At 39.5% G+C, this 27679-nt stretch overlaps 1 protein-coding gene and 2 pseudogenes across 1 annotated transcript; all 3 read left to right on the top strand.

The window, feature by feature from the left end:
* The first annotated feature begins 318 nt into the window (after positions 1-318).
* On the top strand, positions 319-954 carry LOC121785228 (cytochrome P450 71A6-like). The gene has a single exon (XM_042183611.1). It carries the CDS (start codon positions 319-321, stop codon positions 952-954), a length of 636 nt encoding a protein of 211 aa, XP_042039545.1.
* Positions 955-3068: 2114 nt separating this feature from the next.
* LOC121783820 lies at positions 3069-25749 on the top strand (annotated as a pseudogene).
* Positions 18718-19507, top strand: LOC121783821 (annotated as a pseudogene).
* Positions 25750-27679: the final 1930 nt, after the last annotated feature.

Genomic DNA, 27679 nt, shown 5'->3' with positions numbered 1-27679 from the left:
TGGTATATTCAACAAAAACCTTTAATTGTTTGATTCTTGAATTAATTTAAATTATATCTTCCTTTTTTCTTACTTTTTTCCATACATTTTTCTCTTATTTGTAAACCCTCACCAAAGTTGCAAGCAAATTATCTTTTGTGATATCATAATTTGAGTTTTTGACATCAATTTGTTGTTATACTTTAAAATTTTGATGCTTTTTTGTATAATAGATATATACTAGAGTATTCATGCATGATCAATGGTCAGATTTCGATTAGTTGATATTTAGGCTAATGAATCAATTGTTTTGAATGTTTCATAAATAATGGAGTATGAATGTGTAATGAATCTTTACAAAAGGATATGTATGCTGGTGGAACCGATACTACATCCACAATTCTTGAATGGGCGATGACAGAGCTTATAAGAAATCCAACAACCATGAAAACACTCCAAAATGAAGTGAGAGAAGTAGTGGGAAGCAAGGTCGAAATAGATGAGAGAGACTTAGAGAAAATGCTTTATTTAAAATCAGTGACAAAGGAGAGTTTGAGGCTGCACCCACCGATCCCATTACTAGTTCCTCGTGAATTAACTCAAGACACAAAAGTACTAGGCTACGACATCACATCCGGCACACGCGTCTTGATCAATGCTTTGGCAATTGCTAGGGATTCATTGTTATGGGAAAAACCTGAACAATTTTATCCAGAGAGGTTCCTTGAGACGAACGTAGACTACAGAGGTTTGCATTTCGAGCTGACCCCGTTTGGGGCAGGTAGGAGGGGTTGTCCAGGTGTTACATTCGCTACGACAATCTATGAGCTTGCTTTAGCAAAGTTAGTGCATAACTTCGATTTCGAATTGCCTAATAGAGTAAAGATGGAGGAGTTGGATGTAAGTGAATCTAGTGGACTCACATTGCATACAACGTTTCCTTTACTTGTAGTAGTTTCTCCTCATACTTGTTAAGTCCTATTTCTCATGGGATCAAGTTCACATGAATAAAAAAAATTATGAATTTGATTGTAACAAACATCTCCTTTTTAACATTACTTGTCGTCTTCTTTTCCTTTTTTTTAGAACTATAGAAAAAGTCTATTTCAAGAATTAATTGATTGTACATATAGAAAGTATATATACTCAAAACTTTGGTTTTTAACCAATTCAAGTTTTTACGAAAAGATATAGGACTGTAAATTTTAATATGTTGTATTTTGACAGTAGTCTAAATTTTAATATGTTGTATTCTGACAGTAGTACTAAACTTTGGCGACTATATGCGCCAGGCCCATCATTATTGGATGGATTAAAAAATAAGAGCGATTGTGAGCGTCTAAATGGGTCAATCCAAAAATTTTACTGGGTTTACAAAACAAGGCTCATCTAGATAAAAAAAATGGGCCAGTCCAATGTTGATAAATTAGGTCATGAACGAATTTGATCCCAATGACCTAAAATAATTTTGTTATATTTAACTAAAAATGAAATGACAGTTTAGGTGGGGCATCATAAAAGAATACAAATTATTTATAGTGGAAAGAACTATTTAAATTTTTTAATAGCTAGAATACTAAATTTAAAACACTTGTCAGTGTAAGCTAGAAGTTTGGAATTTGAGATGTGATCTTAAAACATTAGCTTGAGACTTGAGTAATGGTTCACCAACATGCGCTATACGGTACAATTTCCGATGTTTCGTTTAGTATTCTTCGATTTTGATTTCTTCCGATGTAATTTTACTTTGGTAATTGGTTATTATGATTGATTAATACCTATAGTCCTATACCAATATTCGACTCCGTATATAAGTACTTTTAATTAGTAGTTGGTGGGTGGTAGATGGTGGGTAACTGCCTGTCCTATCTTATTAGATATGCTTACTTTGTTGAATCCAAATGTCCAAATGTAGTATTCCCTCCGCCCCAAGGAAGATGATCCCTTTTTTGGGCGGCACGAGATTTTTTGCAACTTTATTTTTTATATTAAATGGAGAAAATAAAATAAGAGAGAGAATAAAGTAGAGATAAAATGTGTTTCTATTTTTAGTAATAGATCATCTTGATTGGAAAAAAAAAAAGTGAGTCATCTTCAGTGGGACAAAGGGAGTACTATTAATTAGTAGTATGGTGGAACCCTAAAAATTCTTCAGTTACTACTTCGTTTTTTAATACGTGTTTCACTTTAATTCGATAAGAATCGTAAAAAATAAGTTGAAAAGTTAGTGATATATCTGTCTTAATTTTATAATATAGTGTGAGGAGAAATGAGCTAATGAAATGTGAGGTATAATGCTAAAATAGTAAAAACTGAAGTGGAACAATTAATTTAGGACGAACAAAAAAAAACTAGGAAACATAATGGGGGACAAAAGGGTTATTATTTATACAAATTATCAAATTTTTGAGATTTTAAGTGATTATTTTGTGCAAAAATTTCCGCCATCACAAAAAAAAACATATGCAAATTATTTTCTCAAATTTTAAATTTTAAATTCAAAATTTAAAAATATATACTATAATTTCTATAAAATACTAATTTTTATCATCCGCCTGCTTTACTTTTGCGAATTGCAATAATAAATAGAGAGCGACAATTTTTTTTTATAAATAGGCCAAAAAAGAAAATTGTGGCAAGTTTTTTTTTGGACGGATTGGCATTAGTTCTTATAGGCTTATAGCCTAGGGCCCCGAGCCTAAGTACAGTGATCCAGTTAATTTTGGTGGCCAAATTTATTAATTTTGACATGTTTTTCTGATTTTTTCTTTCAATTTAAAATTTATGTACTTACATTAGTTGAATTTTTTATGTTTGCACCGAATTATGATACATAATTAATTTTCACATTTTTTAATAACTTTTATTTGATATAATTGATTATTAAAGTTGATTAAAATTTTAAAATTTGAAATTAATATTTTTTTTATAATAAACGTTATTAAAAGTATTAATTTGGTATGAGAGATGGTACATGAACATGAATTATACATAATTATGGGACACTCAATCTCATCCTCACAATCAGTCTAATTAACTCAATTCCTAAGACTCCTATATTCGCAATCAGTCTAACTCAATCTCATCCTCACAATCAGTGCAAAAATGGTTTCCCTCTCACATTTGTTGGCCGTGCTACTCTCCACTTCCATCTTCCTCCACAAATGGCTCCGCAGCGATTCTCCGGGGTCTAAGAAACGTCTGCCTCCGTCTCCACCAAAGCTCCCGCTAATTGGAAACCAGCCCCCCACAGATCCCTCCAATCACTCTCCCGCCGCTACGGCCCTCTCATGCTGCTCCACTTCGGCAAGGTCCCCGTCGTCATCGCCTCCTCGGCCGAGGCGGCGCGTGAGATCATGAAAACCCAGGACCTAATCTTCTCAAACAGACCCCAGTTGAGCATCCCGGGAAGGCTGTTCTACAACAACCGGAATGTGGCGTTAGCTCCGTATGGAGAGTACTGGCGGCAGATTCGCAGCATATGCGTGCTTCATATTCTGAGCAACAAAAGGGTTCAGTCCTATCGCAGCGTGAGGGAGGAAGAGACTTCCCTCATGGTTGACAAGATCAGGAAATTGGGTGCTTCTTCAAAGCCCGTGAACTTGAGAGACCTCATGACGTCTATGACGAATGATGTGATTTGTAGGGTGGCGTTGGGGAAGAAGTATGGCGTGGGGAGTGATTTCAATGAGTGGCTTATGGAGATGGTGGCGCTGGTCGGGGTTGTACCTTTGTGGGAGTACATTCCATGGATGAGTTGGACTAGAAGGCTTGATGGTGTGGATGAGAGGATTGTGAGAGTGGTTAAGAAGATTAATAAATATTTTGAGGTTGTGATTCAAGAACATAGTGTTAGGGAGAGGAGAGAGGGAGATGGTGGTGTGTTGGATTTTGTGGACATATTCTGGATTTGCAGAGAGAGAATGCAAGTCGCTCACCTATTGAAGATGACACTATCAAAGCTATAATCATGACTTAATCTTTCTTTCACAATGTATATGTTTACTTAATATATATATATATATATATATATATATATATATATAGGTCAATGATCAATTGAGATTTTTTAGGCTAATTGAGAAATGAGATGCAACATCAGCCACTCATTTTTATTAAATGAGTGGTCCAGATTTTGCCACACAAAAAATATTTTTAGATTAATTTATTATGAAAGGGTATAATGGTAAATTTATTATGAAAGGATACAATTTATGCCGATTGAACCTCCGGATGAACGTCTTCCACCTAGAGTCGGCGACCAGCTCCGACCATTCGCGGATCTTCATCACCGCGCCCACGCCGCGAAGCCACAAGGAGCTGCCGCTGGAAGAGATCTCCGCGGCGTGTATCCTCTGCCACCACGTGGGGCCCGCGGGGTTCCGATCGAAGCAGGGGAAGCTGAAGCAGCCGCGGCGGCGGAAGAGCGATTCAGATGAATCGTCGAGCGGTTGTATGATCTGGATGGGGGTTTCGCGAGGATCCATTGTATATATAGAGTTGTATAGGCAGGGCGGGGGAGATTGTTATGGTCGGCGAAATATTTTCTTCTGACTCATATCACATCTCTCTGGATTTGTATGAAATCACCGGAGACGCCGCCGGAGGAGGAATCCCTAGCTCGTCGTCCGACGCCTCGAGCAGATAGCCTAGATCCGGTCGCGATTCGCCGGAATCCGACACCAATTCGACGATTCCTTCCTCAACCTCTCCGGATTTGCCGCAATCCGATGCCCATTCGACGATTCTTTCCTCAGCCGCTCCGGATCTGTGACTGGGAGGAAGGGGAAGCTGGGGATCGCGGCAGATATATTCTCGGTGGAGCCGTCGGTTGTGGTGGTGGAGGTGAAGAAGTCGAGCGGTGATACGTTGCAGTACAACCAGTTCTGCAGCAAAGAGCTGAGACCGGCGCTCAAGGATATTGTTTGGACTGGGAATTTCGTTCCTGCTTGAATTGTTGTTCTTCAATAAAATATTACTCTGTGTGTGTGTGTTTATTTGTTGATTGTGAGAGCATCTGAATTGAATTGAATTGAATTGATTTAGATTTTGATTCAGTTTACTTTATTCCTCTCTCAAAACATCAATCCCAATAAAACTAGTCAGCTGGTGACACTATGTCAACTAGGGTGCATATCGTGTCAACGGCACATACATGTCATGTCAACTACGGTACATATCGTGTCAACTACACGTACAAGCCATGTCAACTGTGTTACAAGCCATGTCAACTACACATACAACCATGTCAACTGCACATAGAAACCATGTCAACAACAATTATAAGTCATGTCAACTAGACATACAAGCCATGTCAAAAATCCGACACATTAAAACACGAAATGACACTTATACCCCCGTGTTGACATAATGTGATAGCTGTTGACATTTCACAAATCTTGTGGATTAGTGGCTGAGATTGCATCTCATTTCTCAATTTAGCTAAATTATCTCAACCTAACAGCACCCTATATATATATATATATATATATAATATATATATATATATATAATATATATATATATATTATATAATATATATATATATAGGGGTGTGATAAAATACAAACTCTCTAAAATACAAACTATACAAACTTTAATCATACTCACTTAATACAATTAATCAACAGTTAATATAAGAGATTTTTCTAATGTCAACATTTTGACATCGAAAAATCAGAATTTGGACACCCCCGTCGACAGAATTTGTACACTCCGTACATCCCCCGGTGACATAATTTGTACATTTCGTTGACATCGACCCCCGGTGACAGAATTTGTACAGTCCGTTGACATAATTTGTACACTCCGGTGATAGAATTTGTACACTCCGGTGACATAGTTTGTATAGTTTGTATTTTAGAGAGTTTGTATTTGATCACACCTCTCTCACTATATATATATATATATATATATATATATATATATATATATATATATAAAGATGATCAAAATAAAAATGCATTTAAATCCAGAAATGCAGCCCAAATCTTGGCCCTAGGATTAGATGATCTAATAGCCAATAATTAACCAAAAATACGGAAGGTCATAATTAAGCAATTTTAGGTCATATTATAATATTTGGGTTTAATGGCATGCTAAGATCATTTTAGGTCATGCTTTGTTAGCATGACCTACAAAGCATGACCTAAAAATTAAGTAACTATGACCTAAAAGTGTCCTACGTATGATATTGTTCTGCGTTTCTGTATTTAAATCTAGTTTTGCATAGATCAAAACCATATATATATATATATATATACATATATATGAGTTGTAATCATATGATAACCCCCAAATCACGTAATAACTCTATAACCAAATCTGAACCACACATATTTTCTAATCTTGTGGCTGAGATTCAAACTTAGATTTACTTCATAAAAAAGGCGTAGAGGGTAAATATGTCATTTTCCTCATTTAATTTCTGAATTTCGCTCCATTCTTTCACACTCTCTCAGTTCGATTCTCTCTTCTCAGCGATTTTGTTTCCATATTTCTCGCCTATTTTATTTACATAGGCTCCAGATTTTCTTCGGATTTGGTTCATTATTCCATAATCTCCAGATTTTGTTTCCATATTTCTCGCATAATTGTGACCAGGAAGATGTTTTCAATTTTGCATATAAGTTGATAAAATGATACTTTAACCTGACAAAATGACATATTATGCATTGCCGATTATGTGTTAACATGATACGTTTGGCTTATAAATGTTAGGTTTACTACATAGAATGATAGTTTTGCCGGATAGAATGATACTCTGAGTTGATAAAATAATAGTTTTGCCGGATAGAATGATACTCTAAGTTGATAAAATGATAGTTTGCCGGATAGAATGATACTATGAGTTGATAAAATGATAGTTTTGCCGGATAGAATGATACTCTGAGTTGATAAAATGATAGTTTTATTGATTTGTAGGTATGTACATTCTTGCATACAATGATAGTTTTGCCGGATAGAATGATACTCTGAGTTGATAAAATGATAGTTTTGCCGGATAGAATAATACTCTGAGTTGATAAAATGATAGTTTTATTGATTTGTAGATATGTACATTCCTGTTTGTGATGAGGCTTTGAAGCCAATGATTGGTATGAAGTTCAATACATTAGTAGAAGCAGCTGATTTCAATGAACATTATGCTCGTTCAGTTGGTTTTGGCATTCGTAAACTGGGCAACAAATCAGTTCATGATATTATGTAATTATATTATGCATTGCCGATTATGTGTTAACATGATACTTTTGGCTTATAAATGTTAGGTTTACTGCATACAATGATAGTTTTGCCGGATAGAATGATACTCTGAGTTGATAAAATGATAGTTTTACTGATTTGTAGGTATGTACATTCATGTTTGTGATGATGCTTTGAAGCCAATGATTGGTATGAAATTCAATACATTAGTAGAAGCAGCTGATTTCTATCCCTGGTATCATTTTATCATTTGAAACTATCATTTTATCCCCTGAAACTATCATTTTATAATTTAAAACAATAATTCATCATGGAATAAGGTATGAATTGATGATACAAAATCAAGTATGAAGTAAATTCATCATGCTGTCATATGTAACTCTAAATCTACACTAAAAAACTATAGAATCTAAAAAAATGAGAATCTCTGGCAAAATGATAAAATCGAGCAAAAACAAAAGTTAAATAAGTAATAAACTTCATCCAGCCTTCCTTCGATGATGCTTGAGCGTTTTACTTCGACATATTCCAGAATTTGGATGATTTTTCCTTCGAAACTGTAGAAGCCAGGGTTTGAAATGCGATTCGGAGGGTTTGAGTGTGAGAGAAATTGAATGCAGCGTTTAATTCACGTTTTCTTTTTACCCGCCCAATTTTATAACGAAATGACAATTTTGCCCTTAATATATCCGAAATATGATAGTTTTATTTGATAAAATGATAGTTTTGTTAGAATAAATCTAGACCACATATTTTAAAAATGTGTGGTGGAGATTTAGTTATATGGTTATCACCATAAATATGTGTTATCATATGATCACATCCCTATATATATATATATATATATATATATAGAGGTGTGATCAAATGCAAACCCCCTATCTTTGATACAAACTACAAACTATGTCACCGGAGTGTACAAATTATGTCACCGGAGTGTATAAATTATGTCATCAAGGGTCGATGTCAACGGACTGTACAAATTCTGTCACCGGGGGTCGATGTCAATGGAATGTACAAATTATGTCACCGGGGGATGTACGGAGTGCACAAATTCTGTCGACGGGGGTGTCCAAATTCTGATTTTTCGATGTCAAAATGTTGACATTAGAAAAATCTCTTATATTAACCGTTGATTAATTGTATTAAGTGAGTAGGATTAAAGTTAGTATAGTTTGTATTATAAAGAGTTTGTATTTTAACATGACCCTAAAATCATATATATGGTTGTATTATATACCAAACTAGTTTTAAACACTAAACACCAAATACATCATTATATAATAATGCGGAGTTCATTACAACTTTATTTGTAGTTCATTATGGGGAATTCTAAGATTTAAAAACAATGACATCGTCATGCATAATTTAGAAATCTGAAGTTCATTATATGTTTGTTATTAGTTCATTATAATGAACTTCATGTTATCATATAATGATGTTGTTCGGCGTTTAAGGTTTAAGAGTGGTTCGGTATTGATCACAATCATATATATATATATATATATATATATATATATATAGGGTTTTGATCTATGCAAAACTGGATTTAAATACTGAAACGCAGAACAATATCATAATTAGGGCACTTTTAGGTCATAATTAGGTAATTTGTAGGTCATGCTAACAAAGCATGACCTAAAACGATCTTAGTATGACATTAAATCCAAATATTATAATATGACCTAAAATTGCTTAATTATGACCTTCCGTGTTTTTGGTTAATTATTGACCATTAGATCATCTAATCCTAGGGCTGAGATTTGGTCTGCATTTCTGGATTTAAACACATACTTATTTTGATCATCTCCATATATATATATATATATATATATATGTATTTGATCAAAACAAGTATTGGCTTAAACCAAGAAATGCAGACGGTTTTATGTCCATTGGATTAGCCAATCTAATCTTAAGATTAAATTAATTAACGGCTAGATTTATTGGGTAGATATTAATATTTTAATCACTTATAATCTTAAAAGGTTAATTATGTAAATTACATTAGGTCGTTAGTTTTAGTATTTCCTATAATTTTGCTCCATCATCTATCCACTAACCGATTCTGAATTAGTCAGTGTTCATAAATGTTTTCGAATGTACTATGTATGACGTAACTATGGGTTTAGTATGACATATAATTGTTATGACCTTAGTCCGTATTTAGCATGACCTAATTTTATGAACACTTATTTGTGTACTTGTTCTTTTTTAACTTTTAGTACTGTTACAACCATGACTTATTTATAGTATTATTATGACATGATTTCGTATGACCTTAATTCGCACTAAGCATGACATACCGTTATTAGCACTTTTTTTCAACTTATCCCAATTAATCCGGTCTTAATTAACGGAAGGGCGGTTGCTTATATTTTCTATACCTAAATTACCCTTTCATGACATAGATAAATCATATTATGACCCACAGAAATTGTTGACAAATCCAGATCATGGCCATTCATTTCCATATCTTACGGTCCCTAATTGGTCTGTATTTCTATACTTAAGGGCTTTTTTTGATAGATTAAGACCATATATATATATATATATATATATATATATATATATATATAGGGGTGTGATAAACTACAAACCCTCTATAATACAAACTATACAAACTTTAATCCTACTCACTTAATACAATTAATCAACGGTTAATATAAGAGATTTTTCTAATGTCAACATTTCCTACAAATTTGTACACTCCGTTGACATCGAACAATCAGAATTTGTACACCCTCGTTGACATAATTTGTACGCCCTATTGACATCAGCCCCCGTTGACAGAATTTGTACACTCCATTGACATCAGTCCCCCGTTGACATAATTTGTACACTCCGTTGACATCAGTTCCTGTTGACATCAGCCCCCGGTGACAGAATTTGTACACTCCGTTGACATCAGTTTGTATAGTTTGTACTATAGAGAGTTTGTATTTGATCACACCTCTCTCTCTCTCTCTCTCTCTCTCTATATATATATATATATATATATATATATATATAGGGTAGTGTTAAACTCCTTTTCTCCCCTTAGATTTAAGTTCCTTCTTAATCTGGACCGTTAGATCTCATTTATCAACGGTCTAGATGATCTGCATTGTTACACAATAATGGTGCATTATTAGTCGGTGTGCATTATTCAACTGAAAATCTGCATTATTACACTATAACGGTGCATTATTAGTCGGTGTGCATTATTTAACTGAAAATCTGCATTATTAAATGACACGTGGCATCAATCTAACCGTCGGATGACAAAATCGTGGGGCTGAGATCAAGAAGGAAATAGGAGAAAATATGGAAAAAGGATTTGAATACAATCATATATATATATATATATATATGTATATATATATATATATATCAACACTTGATATATTTTTCATTATGTAGTTTTTCATTTTAATTTAAAATTATTAATTTCAGATTGGGCCATGGTAAATTAAACATCAATTATGGAACACTGAACTCATCCATATAAAATAAAGCCTAACCCTATTTCTTAAAATGTCAAAATAGTTTCAGTGGACTTTGTAATCAAGTTATTACTTGTATTGATGATTTTTTGAATTAAGTCTTTTTGTAGGCCGCCATAGCATCTATACAAGCATTTAGCTCATGCTTGTATTAATATTTTCATGTCTAGTCAGAGACCACAAACCAAATACAGACAATTAAATTGGGCCTATCGAAAATTATATTGGTCTTACAAAATTAAGACCATCAAGATAAAAAATGGCCAACCCAAAAATTTTATTGGGTTACAAAACTAGGCCCATCCAAATCGAAAAATATGGATAAATTTAGTCATGAGGATGAATTTGCTTCCAATTAGCAAAACACAACATCTGCAGCACTATTTCTAACTTCACATTCACTAATTAGAGCAAAACTATGGAGCTTTTATTCACTTATTCTTGAATGGAGCTGTTTTTTATTGGAGAATAAAAGTTAGTAAGCCCAAATATAGTAAATACACTCTCTCACTGATGTAGATTATTTTACTGCTCCATAAAACAACCATTAAGGCAAAAAAAAACTTGATCTCTCTATCACATTATACCACAGCAAAAAAAAAATCTTAATTTTTCTTTTATTGTTTATACAAATTATCAAGTTTTTTTTTAAAAAAATATAAGTGGTTATTTTGTGCAAAAATGTACGCCATAAAATAAAAAGTGCAAATTATTTTCTCAAAATTTCAAATTCAAAATTCAGAATATATAATTTTCACAAAATAAATTTCAATATCCGCCTGTTTTGCTTTTACGAATTCCACTAATAAATAGAGAGCGATAGTTTTTTATTTCTTTTATAAATAGGCCAAAAAGAAAATTGTGGTAATTTTTTTGGACGGATTGGCATTAGTTCTAATAGCCATGCGATAGTGGTCCAGTTTTGGACGGATTTTTGCCAAAACCGAACAAACACCGAAAAATCGAATTTAGTTCAAAATCCAAACCGAACCGAACTCCAAAAACCGAAACCGATAAACTGAAAACCGAACTTCAATACCTCTCTTATCTTTATACACCATCCACTTAGCACACTATTCTTAAAAACGCCTCAATTAACAAGGAATGGAGGGAGTAGATTTCCTCTGCAATTACTGCATTTTCGTAATTTGTTCTCAAAGTTTTCTTTCTCGACAGGAATTATCCTACTGTAATCACTTTAAACTCTCTGATGGAGTACGGACTAAACAAGCCCAATAGCAGTGACAGCCCATCAGCCCAAAGCCCAAGGAAGAGTATCAGTTCGGCATTACCAAAGAGTTCGGCCCCAGCCTACAGCTCGGTAAAAGCCGACCATTCAAGCTCTACTCTCAGATCGGCAAAAGCTGCTTGGCAATAGTTCAGCAGTTCGGTCTCAGTATTCGACCGAACTGGGAGATAGTGGACTCATGCAGAACCTCCACGACCTCCACTACACCCACGATCTATTTAGTGGTGTCAAGCAGTCATTAACTCATGCAGGATAGTGGACCCATGCAAGATCGCCACGATCTCCACGACATCCACTACCTAGTAAATGGTGCTGCATGCCACGATCTTGGTTCAATGTATAAATAGAACCTAGATCAGATAGATAGGGTTAGACTCTCTCGCTCTCTAGAGATCAAATATAAAATAGCAAGTCTGTATTGTAAGCTGTAGAAAACAGATCAAGCAATACAACTCTGCCCTCTTTTCTTCCCGTGGACGTAGATTTACCTCAGTAAATCGAACCACGTAAATTCTCTGTGTCGTGATCCGTATTTTTACTTGCATTTATCACCATCAAAAATTCGCCGAGCCATCACTGGCGCCGTCTGTGGGAAACAGAGAACCAAATCTGTGATAAAGCGAATTTTTGACCCTTTTTCCACCCCAAAAAAATGCATACCAGATCACATAACACCCATAATACCGTTCGTGATAACCGTGAGGAAGCTAGTCCAGCCCGCAGGTCCGGAAAACAGCCTCGGGAGACATCTACTTCCAGTTTTCACGATGAAGGAACAAGCCGCTCAAAAGGTCCACACACCGAGTCTTCCCAGCAGCCTGATTTGAATGAAGCTGTCAAGCTGTTCTTGGCCGAGAAGCAGGAGGAGTTCTTAACCTTCCTGCAGAAGAGCCAACAGCCGGAGAAGACAACGGCGGATTCTCCCTCCTCATCCAGACATGAAAGTCACTACCGCAGTAGTGACGTGTCTTCCAGGAGAAAGAATCCTCAACCCCGACATGTTCCTGTTCCTCCTCGGTACCGGAACCACAGGAGAACTCCATCTCCTCCGTACCGAAGAGATGTCGGGTTCGCCATGTACGGAGCATTAAAGACTCCGTTCTCGGACGATATCACCCGAACTCCTTTGCCGCGGAACTACCGGACACCGTCAATGACTTATGACGGGTTGGTGGATCCTCATGACTTCCTGGGACGCTATCAATATAATATGGCGAACCAGGGTCTCAATGAGGTCCATATGTGCAAGCTGTTCCCCGAGCTGCTCATCGGGAACGCCAGAAGGTGGTTCGACAGCCTTCCTCAAGGCAGCATTAGATCCTACCGAGATCTAATGGATGCTTTCCACAGGAGGTTCTTTCAGAAAGCGGAAGCCCGGATCACTTCGGCTCAGCTGCTTTCTATACGTCAAGGTCACGACGAAAAGATCAGCGACTTTTTGACGAGATTCCACAAGGAATGCCTACAAGTAGATGATCTCAATGATCTACTTGTCATTTCGGCATTCCAAAATGGAATCCTGCCCGGAGCTCTCTACAGAAAGCTCGTGGAATGCAGTCCGCAAACAGCTCAAGAGATGTGGGACATTGCGGACCAGTTCGCCCGTGCCGATGAGGCAGACCGTCGAAAACGGTCTTTAGACAGCTCATCTAGAGGAGACGAAAAGAAGCCCGATCATAGCGACCAGAGGCTTCCTCGCCGAACTCCTTTTGAAAGAATTCAAAGGGCACCGGTACAAGGCAGATTGGGACCACGTCTCAATCCTGAGAAGCCGCCCGCTCAGTTCGTACCCTTAAACAAGTCAAGAGCGGAAATTTTCGAACTACATTCCGATATGTTCGAAAAGCCAAGGCGGATGACGAAATCGGCCGCGCGCCGACCTCAGGATCAATATTGCTCCTTCCATCAAGACTACGGTCACGATACCGAGGAGTGCCAACATTTGGCTGCAGGTATTGATGCCCTTGTGAAAGCAGGGACGTTAAAAAAATACCAAAGCAAGCAGCCGAAAAGGAACAAAAAGCAGGGAGGTGCGAACTGCGCTCCTCAGGATCCGAAAAGGCAACGGGATCCCGAAGACGATAACGAGCCGCAATATGATGGAGTAATCCTAACTATTGACGCTCTCCCTGCCGAGAAGACTAAATCGTCTCTGAAGTCATAGAGCAGAAAAAGGCTTTTGACGAGCTCAAAAGTTATTTAGCCGAGCTTCCAATTCTCTCTGCTCCAACAGATGCCGAAGTGATTTTCTTATACTTAGCGGCATCTGATCAAACCATTAGCGCGGTGCTTGTACGAGAAGAAGGCCTAAAGCAGTTTCCCATCTACTTTACAAGCCGAGCATTAAGAGGTCCAGAAACAAGGTATCAACCTCTGGAAAAAATTGCTCTGGCGTTAGTAAATGCAGCAAGGAGACTGCGGCCATACTTCTATGCTCACAAGGTATGCGTCTTAACCGATCTGCCTCTTCGGCAAGTTTTGACCAAGCCAGAAGCATCAGGCGGAATCGCCAAATGGGCCATAGAGCTGGGAGAACACTCAATCGAGTACCTACCTCGAAAAGCCATCAAGGGACAAGCCTTGGCAGATTTTCTTGCAGAGGCCAAGTTCGATCAAGCAATCCCTGTCATTGCCGAACAGAAAAATTCTGCCAATGCCGAACTAGCACAGCCCTTGGAATCTGAAGAAAAGCCGCCGGACTGCTGGAGCGGATTCGTAGATGGAGCTTCGAATAAAACGGGAAGTGGAGCTGGTATTCTGCTTATCGCTCCCGATGGACACGAGGTAACCTATTCACTTCGGTTCTCATTCCCAACCACTAATAACGAAGCCGAATACGAAGCCCTCCTTGCCGGACTCAAGCTAGCGCAAAGTCTATGTATCAAGTCTCTCAAAATCCATTGTGATTCACAAGTCATAGTGAATCACATGTTGGGTACAAGTGAAGCTCGTGACGAGAGAATGAAGAAGTATTTGGACAAAGCGCAAAGCATCAGCCGAAGTTTCTCCTATTTTCGGATAATCCGCATTCCCAGAGCGGAAAATAGCCGAGCAGATACTTTAAGTAAGTTGGCCTCAGATCCGAGCTCAAAGGCGGAAGAATTAATGCATCGAAGCATTGATGAAGCCGAGGTACATTCAGTATCCAGCTCGCCGAACTGGATGACGCCGATCTTGCAGTATCTGGATCAAGGACAATTGCCCGAGGATAAGAGAGAAGCTCGGAAGATCACGTGCCGAGCACTTCGGTACGAACTTCATGAAGGAGTCCTCTTTAGAAAGTCTTACCTCCAGCCGTTATTGCGGTGCGTAGGGCCGGAAGAGACGGACTACATCCTCAGAGAAGTTCATGAAGGATCGTGCGGTAGCCACATCGGAGCCAGAGCTTTAGCTAAAAAAGTTCTGAGATGGGGATATTATTGGCCAACCATGGTACAAGAGGCAGTGCAGCTCATCAAGACATGCCCGAAGTGCCAAATCCATGCAAATATCCCAAGGATGCCGCAGACCGATCTATCCACTATGCAAAGCCCTTGGCCTTTTATGCAATGGGGCATAAACATAGTGGGACCACTTCCTCAAGCTCCTCGGCAAATGAAATTCCTTATCGTTGCCGTGGACTACTTTACGAAGTGGGTGGAAGCTGAACCATTAGCTACGATAACGAGCTCGAAGGCATTGGATTTCGTCTGGAAGAACATAGTGTGCCGATTTGGCATACCCCACATCCTCATTTCGGATAACGGGACTCAGTTCACCGACAAGACGTTCAAGAATTGGTGCCAAGAGCTGAATATTCAACAGCGGTTCACTTCGGTCTCTCATCCACAAGCAAACGGACAAACGGAGGTAACAAATCGTATCCTGGTGAAAGGGTTAAAAGCTCGGTTAGAACAAGCCAAAGGACTGGGTAGAAAATCTCCCTCAAGTCCTATGGTCCTACCGAACTACACCCACAACCTCCAACGGTGAAACTCCGTACAGTCTTGTGTACGGCACTGAAGCCGTGATTCCGGTGGAGATCGGCATACCCAGTCCCCGAACTCTAAATTTCTCAGCAGAAATGAATGACGACGGACTGAGAGCCGAGCTAGATCTTGCCGAAGAAAGAAGAGAATTGGCATGCATAAAAGCAGCCAAGTACAAGGAGCAAGTAGCCCGGTATTACAACCAAAGGGTGAAGAAGCTGCAATTTCAAGTGGGAGATCTCGTCTTGAGAAACAGCGAAGTAAGCCGAGCAGAAAAGCTGGGCAAGCTCGAACCCACATGGGAAGGTCTGTATCGGGTGTCAGAAGTCCTCGGCAAAGGGTCTTGCAAATTAACTCACATGTCAGGAGAACAGGTACCCCGAACATGGCACATTCCCAACCCTCAAAAAGTTCCATTTGTAAGAGATAGTCCGGTCAGTCAGTCTTTGTGCTTGTCTTTTTTATTTGTCTATGTGCGTTTTGTCTGTGTGCGTTTTGTCTGTCTATGTGCGTGTCGTCTCTTACAAATGTTACTGAGGTATCTTGTTCTTCGAAGGCTGATCCCCTTCTTAGAACATATACAAGCCAACGATTGTGAGTCAAAGCTTCTAAAGAGGATACAAGACCACAATTCAGCTTAAACAAGCAGTTCGTCTGAAACGAGCTGCAAGCTAACGATTGTGAGTCAAAGCTTCTAAAGAGGATACAAGACCACAATTCAGCTTAAACAAGCAGTTCGTCTGAAACGAGCTGCAAGCTAACGATTGTGAGTCCAAGCTTCTAAAGAGGATACAAGACCACAATTCAGCTTAAACAAGCAGTTCGTCTGAAACGAGCTGCAATAAGCCAACGATTGTGAAGTCAAAGCTTCTAAAGAAGATACAAGACCACAATTCAGCTTAAACAAGCAGTTCGTCTGAAACGAGCTGCAATAAGCCAACGATTGTGAAGTCAAAGCTTCTAAAGAAGATACAAGACCGCAATTCAGCTTAAACAAGCAGTTCGTCTGAAACGAGCTGCAAGCTAACGATTGTGAGCCCAAGCTTCTAAAGAGGATACAAGACCACAATTCAGCTTAAACAAGCAGTTCGTCCGAAACGAGCTGCAAGCTAACGATTGTGAAGTCCAAGCTTCTAAAGAGGATACAAGACCACAATTCAGCTTAAGAATCAAGCACTCCGTCTGAAACGAACTGCAACAAAAGTCCGATTCACGCGATAAAACTTGCCTGAATTAGGACAAGGGAAAGTCCGATCCACGCGATAAAACTCGCCGAATTAGGACAAGGGAAAGTCCGATCCCCAAATTAGGACAACGGAAAGTCCGATCCGAGCGACAAAACTCGCCAAATTAGGACACAAACCAAGTCTGGTCAAAGATGTTTATTTCATCAGACCAAAGACGAGTCCGGTCAAAGATGTTTATTTCATCAGACCAAAGACGAGTCCGGTCAAAGATGTTTATTTCATCAGACCAAAGACGAGTCCGGACAAAGATGTTTATTTCATCAAACCAAAGACGAGTCCGGTCAAAGATGTTTATTTCATCAGACCAAAGACGAGTCCGGTCAAAGATGTTTATTTCATCAGACCAAAGACGAGTCCGGACAAAGATGTTTATTTCATCAAACCAAAGACGAGTCCGGTCAAAGATGTTTATTTCATCAGACCAAAGACGAGTCCGGTCAAAGATGTTTATTTCATCAGACTAAAGACGATTCCGGTCAAAGATGTTTACTTCATAAGACCAAGGACCAAGTCCGGTCAAAGAAGAGTTTACTTCATAAGACCGAGGACAAACATCAACTTACCCCGCACCTTTATCCAGAATGCCGAAGTGACTCGCTTCGCCGAAGTGATTCACTTCGCTTTTCGGGGGGGGGTAGTGATGGAGTACGGACTAAACAAGCCCAATAGCAGTGACAGCCCATCAGCCCAAAGCCCAAGGAAGAGTATCAGTTCGGCATTACCAAAGAGTTTGGCCCCAGCCTACAGCTCGGTAAAAGCCGACCATTCAAGCTCTACTCTCAGATCGGCAAAAGCTGCTCGGCAATAGTTCAGCAGTTCGGTCTCAGTATTCGACCGAACTGGGAGATAGTGGACTCATGCAGAACCTCCACGACCTCCACTACACCCACGATCTATTTAGTGGTGTCAAGCAGTCATTAACTCATGCAGGATAGTGGACCCATGCAAGATCGCCACGATCTCCACGACATCCACTACCTAGTAAATGGTGCTGCATGCCACGATCTTGGTTCAATGTATAAATAGAACCTAGATCAGATAGATAGGGTTAGACTCTCTCGCTCTCTAGAGATCAAATATAAAATAGCAAGTCTGTATTGTAAGCTGTAGAAAACAGATCAAGCAATACAACTCTGCCCTCTTTTCTTCCCGTGGACGTAGATTTACCTCAGTAAATCGAACCACGTAAATTCTCTGTGTCGTGATCCGTATTTTTACTTGCATTTATCACCATCAAAAATTCGCCGAGCCATCACTCTCCTAGCGGAATATATCTTTTTTCATCTCGTTGCCATGTTCGTTGAGTGATTTAACGTTTTTCCTTTTTGTTGTCCAAATAATATATGTAGCAGCCATTCATTTTGTTTTATTGGAATGTAGTAGCCATTGGTTGTCGATTTCGCTTGCAATTCACATATTAGTTTGTGGCTGGCTGACTACCCGTCTCATGCATGTTATCTTAAAAGATAATTTTTGTATTGAATCCTCCAATTGAAACGAGCTTGATGATCAGAGAGATGAGATTCAGTGGTCCAACAAATATATTTACAAATCTCTATTCAAATCCTTATTACACACTTGTTTTTCTCCATCAACCAAAAATGGTTTCCATCTCACATTTCTTGGTTGTGCTACTTTCCACATCTCTCTTCATCTTCTTCCTCCACAAATGGCGCCGCCGCCATTCGAAACGCCTGCCTCCGTCTCCACCAAAGCTCCCGCTAATCGGAAACCTCCACCAGCTGGGCTCAAGCCCCCCATAGATCTCTCCAGTTACTCTCCCGCCGCCACGGCCCACTCATGCTGCTCCACTTCGGAAAGGTTCCTGTTCTCATCGCCTCCTCGGCTGAGGCAGCTCGTGAGATCATGAAAAAGCAGGACCTGATCTTCTCAAACCGGCCCCAACTCAGTATCCCCCGCCGGCTGTTCTACAACAACCGGGACATGGCGTTTGCGCCGTGTGGAGAGTACTGGCGGCAGATCCGCAGCATATGCGTGCTTCATCTGCTTAGTAACAAAAGGGTTCAATCTTATCGCGGCGTGAGGGAGGAAGAGAAGATCAGAAAATTGGGTGCTTCTTCAAAGCCCGTGAACTTGAGCGATGTCATGACGTCAATGACGAGTGATGTGATTTGTAGGGTGGCGTTGGGGAAGAAGTACGGTTTGGGGAGAGATTTCAAGGAGATGTTAACCGAAATGGCTACGCTGTTGGGGGTGTTAAGGGTGAAGTTCCCTTAACACGATAAAAGGCAGTCGCCGGAGCTTTGCCGGTCGATCAAACCAAGATTTAGGATTGCAAAAAGATAAAATACGATAAAAGCTAAAAAGATAATTTCATATTTCTTGATTGCAATAGAAGAATACAATATCTCCTATTTATAAGACTACTCTGACTTAGGGAATAAGAAATAAAGATACTAAGAATATATGGAAAGATATGCTAAATCAATACTAAACTAAATAAGAGAGATTTGGGGATATTCGTAGAGATATTCTACGTATAAACTCCCCCTCGGTTAAAATTCACCTTGTCCTCAAGGTGGGAACCACGACACAATGAAGAGCTTCACGAACAAAAGCTTTGGCGAGCTATTCCCTCCTGGATCAAACGCACACCGAATAGGGAAGCGTCTCCCTTCCTCATCCCTATCAAAAATCATCAAAGGAGGACCAATGTGATTATCAAAATTCAGCGTTAAAATGGATAGCTTGTCAGCACGTCCGAGAACACTCAAATATAGCGTGTCATTGCGCGGCGGGATCAACCGTGCATCACCGTCGAGCAATGTTGGTCGATGATTCATTCGTGCAACATCACCACCATGCAAATCCCGTGTAACTTGCCACTCGCTCTCTCTGTCCAGCTCGCGGAACAATTGTTTTCCTTCACCCTTAGTGTATTTGAAGAAATTTTTCACATCTGAGTGATCATCCTTTGCATCCTCAATACACTCATCTGTGTCCTCGTTCAACAAAACACAAGTCTCATTCGCAGAAAGTATGCTCTGGCTTCCACTTTCTAATTGCTTTTGAATGCCTTCAATAACAACATTACCAGGGATGTAGTTCTCAGAAGGCAAGGTTTTTTCTCCCAAACCAGAAGATTGTATATCCCTTGTTGGCTTCATCTCACGAGCCTTGTCGAGGCACTGTTGGGTGGTACCTTGCTCCGTGTATAGCATCCTCACCGAACCATCAATTCTAGTTGACTTGGGTATCTCCACAATTTGTTTCAAAAGTGGTTCGGGGTTGAACTCATTTTCGTGCTGAGGTTTAATAACGTCCTCTACATCCATCGGTGGCTGGTACGGGGTCGGCGTGGACTGGTATTCAGGCAGCCCCGAGTGATATCCCGCGTAAGGATTTTGCAGAGGCATGTCTGAAGAGTAGAGCGACTGCCCAAAATTCGAGGTTGTGTACTGCGTCGGCGGCCCGTTTAAAGATTCCGTATTGGTAAAGGGTGGTTGTCCATACTGTGCGAACCCCATATGTACGCGATTTCCCGGCGACTCCCACCAAGAGGTTTGGTGAGCAGGGTGCTGATCATTGGGTGGATATCCCTGCGGTAGCTGGTATTTTGGCGGGTCCCAGCACGATGGCTGACAATTAGGCTCGTGTTGTGGCCGCTGAAACTGATGCGGCGGAAACCCTCCAAAATTAGGGTTATGATTTGGTTGCCCATGTAAGAGAGCTGAACGATTGTACCAATCAACTATATTGCAGGAGGTGTGTGACTGGGTATATTCGTTGAGGTGGGTCTGCTGGTCGGTGAGCAAAGTGCATGGCGGCGCCACAGTCACCGGGATAGTGTAGGTCTCTGCACTGAAAACGGCAGCCACCGTGTGGCCGTGCGCGACGAGGTCTGTGGCTCCAAAATCATGGGAACCGTAGGGCTGCCGCTGTGTGTTGCGTTGCCAATCCGGCGGATCGGGTGGTTGCTGCCAAGGTTGTGTGTTCTGGCCTGAAGGCTGGCTGTGCAGCATTGGTTCCTCCCACGAGGGCACACCAAATTGGTACGTCTGCTGCCATGGCTGGTCGGCGCTGTGGAAGATGTGTGGCTGCGCTGGCAGGTAGGGAAGAAATGGCTGCACGGGCTGAGTGATTTCGCATTGATGATGGGAATGTTGCTGTTCATCAAACTTGTGCAATCTCTTGTTTAATTTGTTGCAGAAAGTCATTACCCGGTCACATACGGAAGACAAAAGGAATTCCTCGTTGGTATGAGCCATGAGTTGCGAAGATGAAAGCACCAATTGTTAAGGGTGAAGTTCCCTTAACACGATAAAAGGCAGTCGCCGGAGCTTTGCCGGTCGATCAAACCAAGATTTAGGATTGCAAAAAGATAAAATACGATAAAAGCTAAAAAGCTAATTTCATATTTTTTGATTGCAATAGAAGAATACAATATCTCCTATTTATAAGACTACTCTCACTTAGGGAATAAGAAATAAAGATACTAAGAATATATGGAAAGATATGCTAAATCAATACTAAACTAAATAAGAGAGATTTTGGGATATTCGTAGAGATATTCTACGTATCATGGGGGTTGTACATTCCATGGCTGAGTTGGACTAGAAAGTTTGATGGTGTGGATGGGAGAATTGAGAGAGTGGCTAAAGCATTTGATGAGTTTCTGGAGGCTGTGATTCAAGAGCATAGGGTTAGAGAGAGGACAGAGGGTGATGGTGTTGACTTGGATTTTGTCGATATATTGCTCGATTTCCAGAGAGAAAATGCCACTCGCTCCCCTGTTGAAGATCACACTATCAAAGCTATTATCATGGTAACAATACTTCTCTTATAACTTGATAAACAGAAAAAAATATTTAACGTGATTTATGTAAATCAATTAGTAAGAGTTTAGAGTTTAAAGTAAATTTGGGAGTTACAGGTTGAATTAACTAATGACAAAAATAGTACTCCCCCTATCCCTGAAATTTGTCATTTATTTATATTTTCATCCGTTCCTTAAAAATTTATCACTTTTCACTTTTATAATTTTTGGTAATGGATCTCACGTTCCGCTAATTCATTCTCACTCACATTTTATGATAAAACTAACATATAAAAGTAGGATCCACATGTCATTAACTTTTTCAACTCACTTTCTATTACATTCTTAGAATCCGTGTCAAGTCAAATAGTGACAAATTATAAGGGACGAATGGAGTAAAAACTACATTGTATTGTCAATAGTCATTTGTGGCGATAATGGAACATTTTTATGGTATATATATTTGAGTAAAAAGTAATACTACCTCGTCCCATAGAAATAGACCATATTTCATTTTTCGTCCGTCTCATACAAATAGTTCATATTCATTTATGACAACTGTTTTTTCTTCTCTTTTACTTTATTATTTATGGGCCCCACTATCCATTACACAATTTCAACTACTTTTTATCATTAACTCTAACTTTATCAATTATGCATGAAAACCCTTGCCAATACCAAATGACCTATTTCTATGGGACGGATGGAGTATATCAATCTATTATTAGTGGAGTACTAATGTTTTCGCTTTGCAGACTTCTTCATTTTCCTAAATTATTTTTGATACGGGAACTGATACTATATTTATAGGATATGTTTGCTGCTGGAACTGATACTACATTTACTGCTCTTGAATGGGCGATCATAGAGCTCATAAGAAATCCGTCAACCATTAAAACTTTACAAAAATGAAGTGAGAGAAGTAGTCAGAAGCAAGGAAGAAATTGATGAGCAAGACTTGGAGAAAATGCCTTATCTAAAGGCTGTGTTGAAGGAGAGTGATACGAACCTCTATTATTCTATTATTATTTAGTTTAGATATTATAGGGATTTAGCATATCTTTTTCTATATCTTTGTTTTCTTGTTCATTAAGTCAGTAGCATTATAAATAGGATAGACTATTATCCTTTTTATTCATTCAATCAATTAATGAAATATTTTCTCTCCCAAAGATAACGTGTGTTTTCCAATCCTAATTTTGGATTCCCTCCGCCGATCCTAATTGGACGCCGGAGTATTCTATCAATCGCCGAGTTATCTGCCCGACGGGAGCGACTCCCGCGCACAGAAACTCCGCCATCGTCCGCCGAGCCTGTTGGCCACCAGAAATTTATCTCCACCGCCGAGCGAAACTCGCCGCCGGTGCTTGTTAAGGGAAACACCCTTAACAATTGGTGCTTTCATCGTGATCTCACCCTCCCACCATCTCGAACCGAAGCTACACGGCTGCCCGACGGAAAACATTCCGCGCACAGCAACTGCTTTGGTTGTCGAGTCCCGCCTGTCCGCCGAGCCCTAGCCGCCGGACAACACTACTTCTGCAACGCCCGACGGGAAGGATTCCCGTGTGCCGCGTCGAAGTCACACGATCATCATCTACCACAACCACGCTTCAGCCCGTCGACATGTCATACGACTACGCCGGTTATCGTCGTCGTCAATACGACTTCTCTCAAGCCACACAGCCATTCTGTCCCTACCAGCCGGTCCAACCTCGTCGTGTAACCTGTTGGGACCCTCCGAGCAGCCGGGCGGAAGTACTCCGTCCGCCGTCGTGGCCTGATACAGAATCACCCTGGAACCGTCGGAGACAACCCACTTGCTGGGACCCACCATGGACCCGTCGGACCACTGCATATCAGCATTCTTTATCCTACGAGCTAGATATGTACTCGCTATCACCGCCTAAGCGCCGACCTACCTGTTGGGACTCACCGGCGCAACAGCAGGACCGCAGCTACCCGACCGTTGACTGGCCCCGACGCTCGGAGACGTGCTGGGACCGACCTCGCCCTCGGGAGGAGGTGAGAGCGCGAGTCCAGCCCACCTCCCACCAGCCCCGCTACTTCACCGAAAAGCCAACGCTGGACATATACAGTCAGCCCGCACGTGTGACCAGTCAAACTCCGGAGCAGCCACGCCTGCCGCTAATTCGGGTCTCCCAGGCGGAGAAGTCAGAACGGTCCAGGTTGGGTCTCTGCTGGCACTGTCCCGAGAAATGGGTGATGGGACATGTATGTAAACAACGCATTCTCTGTTATGCGGATGATGGGGAGGAGTTTGAGGAGAACATTCAAGATGAGAATTTAGCCGAAGAGAAAACTGATAATACTCCCACGATAGTATTCGGTGAAGATGTTCCCAATGACATTATCGATGTTCACAATGATGGTGCTCCTCTTGATGTTCCAAACAACGAGTCCCCTGAAAAGTTCGTCAAGAACAAAGGGATTATCAAGAACGACAATGAGCCACCGCAAGTGCTCGGTGGGGTATATGATAAGAAGATTGGTGAAAAGGAGGAGACATTGCTAGAAGATAAAGAGGATGATGGTTCTATTGGTGAAGTGGAGAAGATAATCGCCTCGCTCAATGTTGTTCAAGTGTTATCCAAAAATGTTGTTGGAAATTGTTGGGGCAAGAAAGGAGATGGTGCTTACACCGAATTGCCCGTAATTGCTTGTGTCTATGTGGATTTGAATGTCGGTGATGTTCCAAGTATGGATCATCGATCAACATCGCTCGACAAAGATGCAAGGTTGATCCCTCCGAGTAATGACATGCCATGCTTGGGCATTCTGGGAGGCGTGGACAAGCTTTTCGATTTGACAAGGAATTTTACCGACAAAGTTGGGTCTCATTTGTTGATTTTTTATGGAAGTGAAGAAGAGAGAAGTTCATTTGTTCGGTGTGTGTTTGATCCAGGAGGAGTTGCCTTGCCGAAGCTTCTCTTTCAACTCTCCTTTTTGCTTCGTGGTTCCCACCTTGAGGACAAGGTGGATTTTAACCGTGGGGGAGTTGATACGAACCTCTATTATTCTATTATTATTTAGTTTAGATATTATAGGGATTTAGCATATCTTTTTCTATATCTTTGTTTTCTTGTTCATTAAGTCAGTAGCATTATAAATAGGATAGACTATTATCCTTTTTATTCATTCAATGAATTAATGAAATATTTTCTCTCCCAAAGATAACGTGTGTTTTCCAATCCTAATTTTGGATTCCCTCCGCCGATCCTAATTGGACGCCGGAGTATTCTATCAATCGCCGAGTTATCTGCCCGACGGGAGCGACTCCCGCGCACAGAAACTCCGCCATCGTCCGCCGAGCCTGTTGGCCACCAGAAATTTATCTCCACCGCCGAGCGAAACTCGCCGCCGGTGCTTGTTAAGGGAAACACCCTTAACAGAGAGTCTAAGATTGCATACACCAGTCCCATTGCTAGTCCCTCGTGAATTAACTCAAGATGCAAAAGTATTGGGCTACGATGTTGCATCTGGTACGTGTGTGATGATCAATGTTTGGGCAATTTCTCGGGACCCATCATTTTGGGAAAAACCCGAGGAATTTCGCCCGGAGAGGTTCCTTGAGTCGAGTATAGACTATAGAGGTATGCATTTTGAGTTGATCCCATTTGAGGCAGGCCGAAGGGGATGCCCCGGTGTTACGTTCGTGATGGCAGTGGTTGAGCTAGCGCTAGCCAAGCTGGTCCACAAGTTTGATTTCGGATTGCCTAATAGAGCGAAAATGGATGAATTAGATGTGAATGAATCTAATGAAATCACAATCCATAGAAAGGATCATTTGCTTATTGTAGCTACTCCACGTGCTTGTTAGGTCATTCCGTTTATTGCGAACATGATCTAATATACATATAGTAATTGTTTGGATTGCAAGATTATATTTCATAATTAAATATGCATTGTGTTTGGTTTGATATTGATTCTCATAGCTTAATCCTATACAGATAATCATGTGATAATTATAGTCACCCCTCTAACTAAAATAATTTCACAATTCAATTTTATACTCATAAAAAATTAGTTTACGGCTAACTCCAAGGTCTCATCAAAGAAATTTTCTAATTTTGTTATTTAAAATTTTTTATTTGAATTATTTAATGTATTAATTTGAAATTGTTAATTTCATAGCGTGGAAAATTAAACATAATTATGGAACACCATATATGACAAGGCTAATTCGATTTCGAAAAATATCAAGATATTTTCAGTGGACTTCCTAATCAAATTATTAATTTTAGTTGACTTCTCCTTACGCATTAGTCTCTCCAAACCAAAAATGGTTTCCCTCTCTGTGCTAATCTTCACATCTCGCTTCCTCTTCTTCCTCCACAAATGGTGCCGGAGTCATTCTCCAAAGTCTCGGAGAAGGCTGCCTCCGTCTCCACCAAAGCTCCCGCTAATCGGAAACCTCCACCAGATGGGCTCCAAAGAATATTAAATTTACAACATTTGTCAGTGTAAGCTAGAAGTTTGGAATTTGAGATGTGGTCTTAAAACATTAGCTAGAGTAATGGTTTACCAACATGCACTATACGGTACAATTTCCGATGTTCGTTTAGTATACTTCGATTATGATTTCTTCTTATGTACTCCGTCCGTCCCTTAAATATTGTCACATTTTTATAATAAAATATGAATAAGAATAAGTTAATAGAATATGAAGTCCATTACTAAATATGATAAAAAGTGAAATATAACAAGTTTTAGAATAACAACTATTTTCATTTTGGGTCGTTCTTTAGAAATTGAAACTTTAGAATCTTTCTATTTTAGGCCATAGACCCCACAATCCAGTAACTCTACTTTCACTACCTGTTCTCTTCCTCTTTCTTACTTTACTCATTTTTCTTTTCCTCTTTCTTACTTTATCATTTTTTTTCATTTACGTTACCAATTATGCATTAAAACTCAAGTCGTGTCTAATGTTTCTATTTTTGAATACGTGTATAATTTTTTCTCAAAAGAGAATTGTCACCACTCTCCATAGATTCATGAATCATTGCTTTGTAAATCTCGAATGTACCGCAGTTTTAATTAGTAGTTGATGGTTGGTGGGTATATGCCTGCCCTATCTTATTAGATAGGCTTACTTTGTTGCATCCAAACGTAGTAGTATTAATTAGTAGAGTAGTTTGAGAGTAGTATGTTGGAGTCCTAAAAATTCTTCGTTTACTACTTCCTCTGTCATTTAACATGTGTCTCATTTTAATTTCAATAAGAATTTAGAGTAGTATGAGAGTAGTATGGTGGAGTCCTAAAAATTCTTCGTTTACTACTTCCTCTGTCATTTAACATGTGTCTCATTTTAATTTCAATAAGAATTTAGAGTAGTATGAGAGTAGTATGGTGGAGTCCTAAAAATTCTTCGTTTACTACTTCCTCTGTCATTTAACATGTGTCTCATTTTAATTTCAATAAGAATTTTAAGAAATATAAAGAAATAAGTAGGAAAAAATTAGTGATATATGTGTCCTAATTTTATAATATAACTTGAAGTGAAATTAGTTAATGGAATGTGAGTTCTAATGTTAAAGTAGTAAAAACTGAATTGGGACCATTAATAAGATATGAACAAAAAAAAAAAAACACTAGGAATCATAATGGGGAAGCAAGGATTATTATTTATACAAATTATCAAATTTTTTCATATTTTAAGTGATTATTTTGTGCAAAAATTTCCTCCATCACAAAAAATACATATGCAAATTATTTTCTCAAATTTTAAATTCAAAATTTAAAAATAT

The sequence above is a fragment of the Salvia splendens genome, chromosome 21 (genome assembly GCF_004379255.2).
Source record: "Salvia splendens isolate huo1 chromosome 21, SspV2, whole genome shotgun sequence".
NCBI classification, from domain to species: Eukaryota; Viridiplantae; Streptophyta; class Magnoliopsida; order Lamiales; family Lamiaceae; genus Salvia; species Salvia splendens.
Note: the sequence above shows the minus strand (reverse complement) of the source record. Positions and strands in the feature narration are given on the sequence as shown.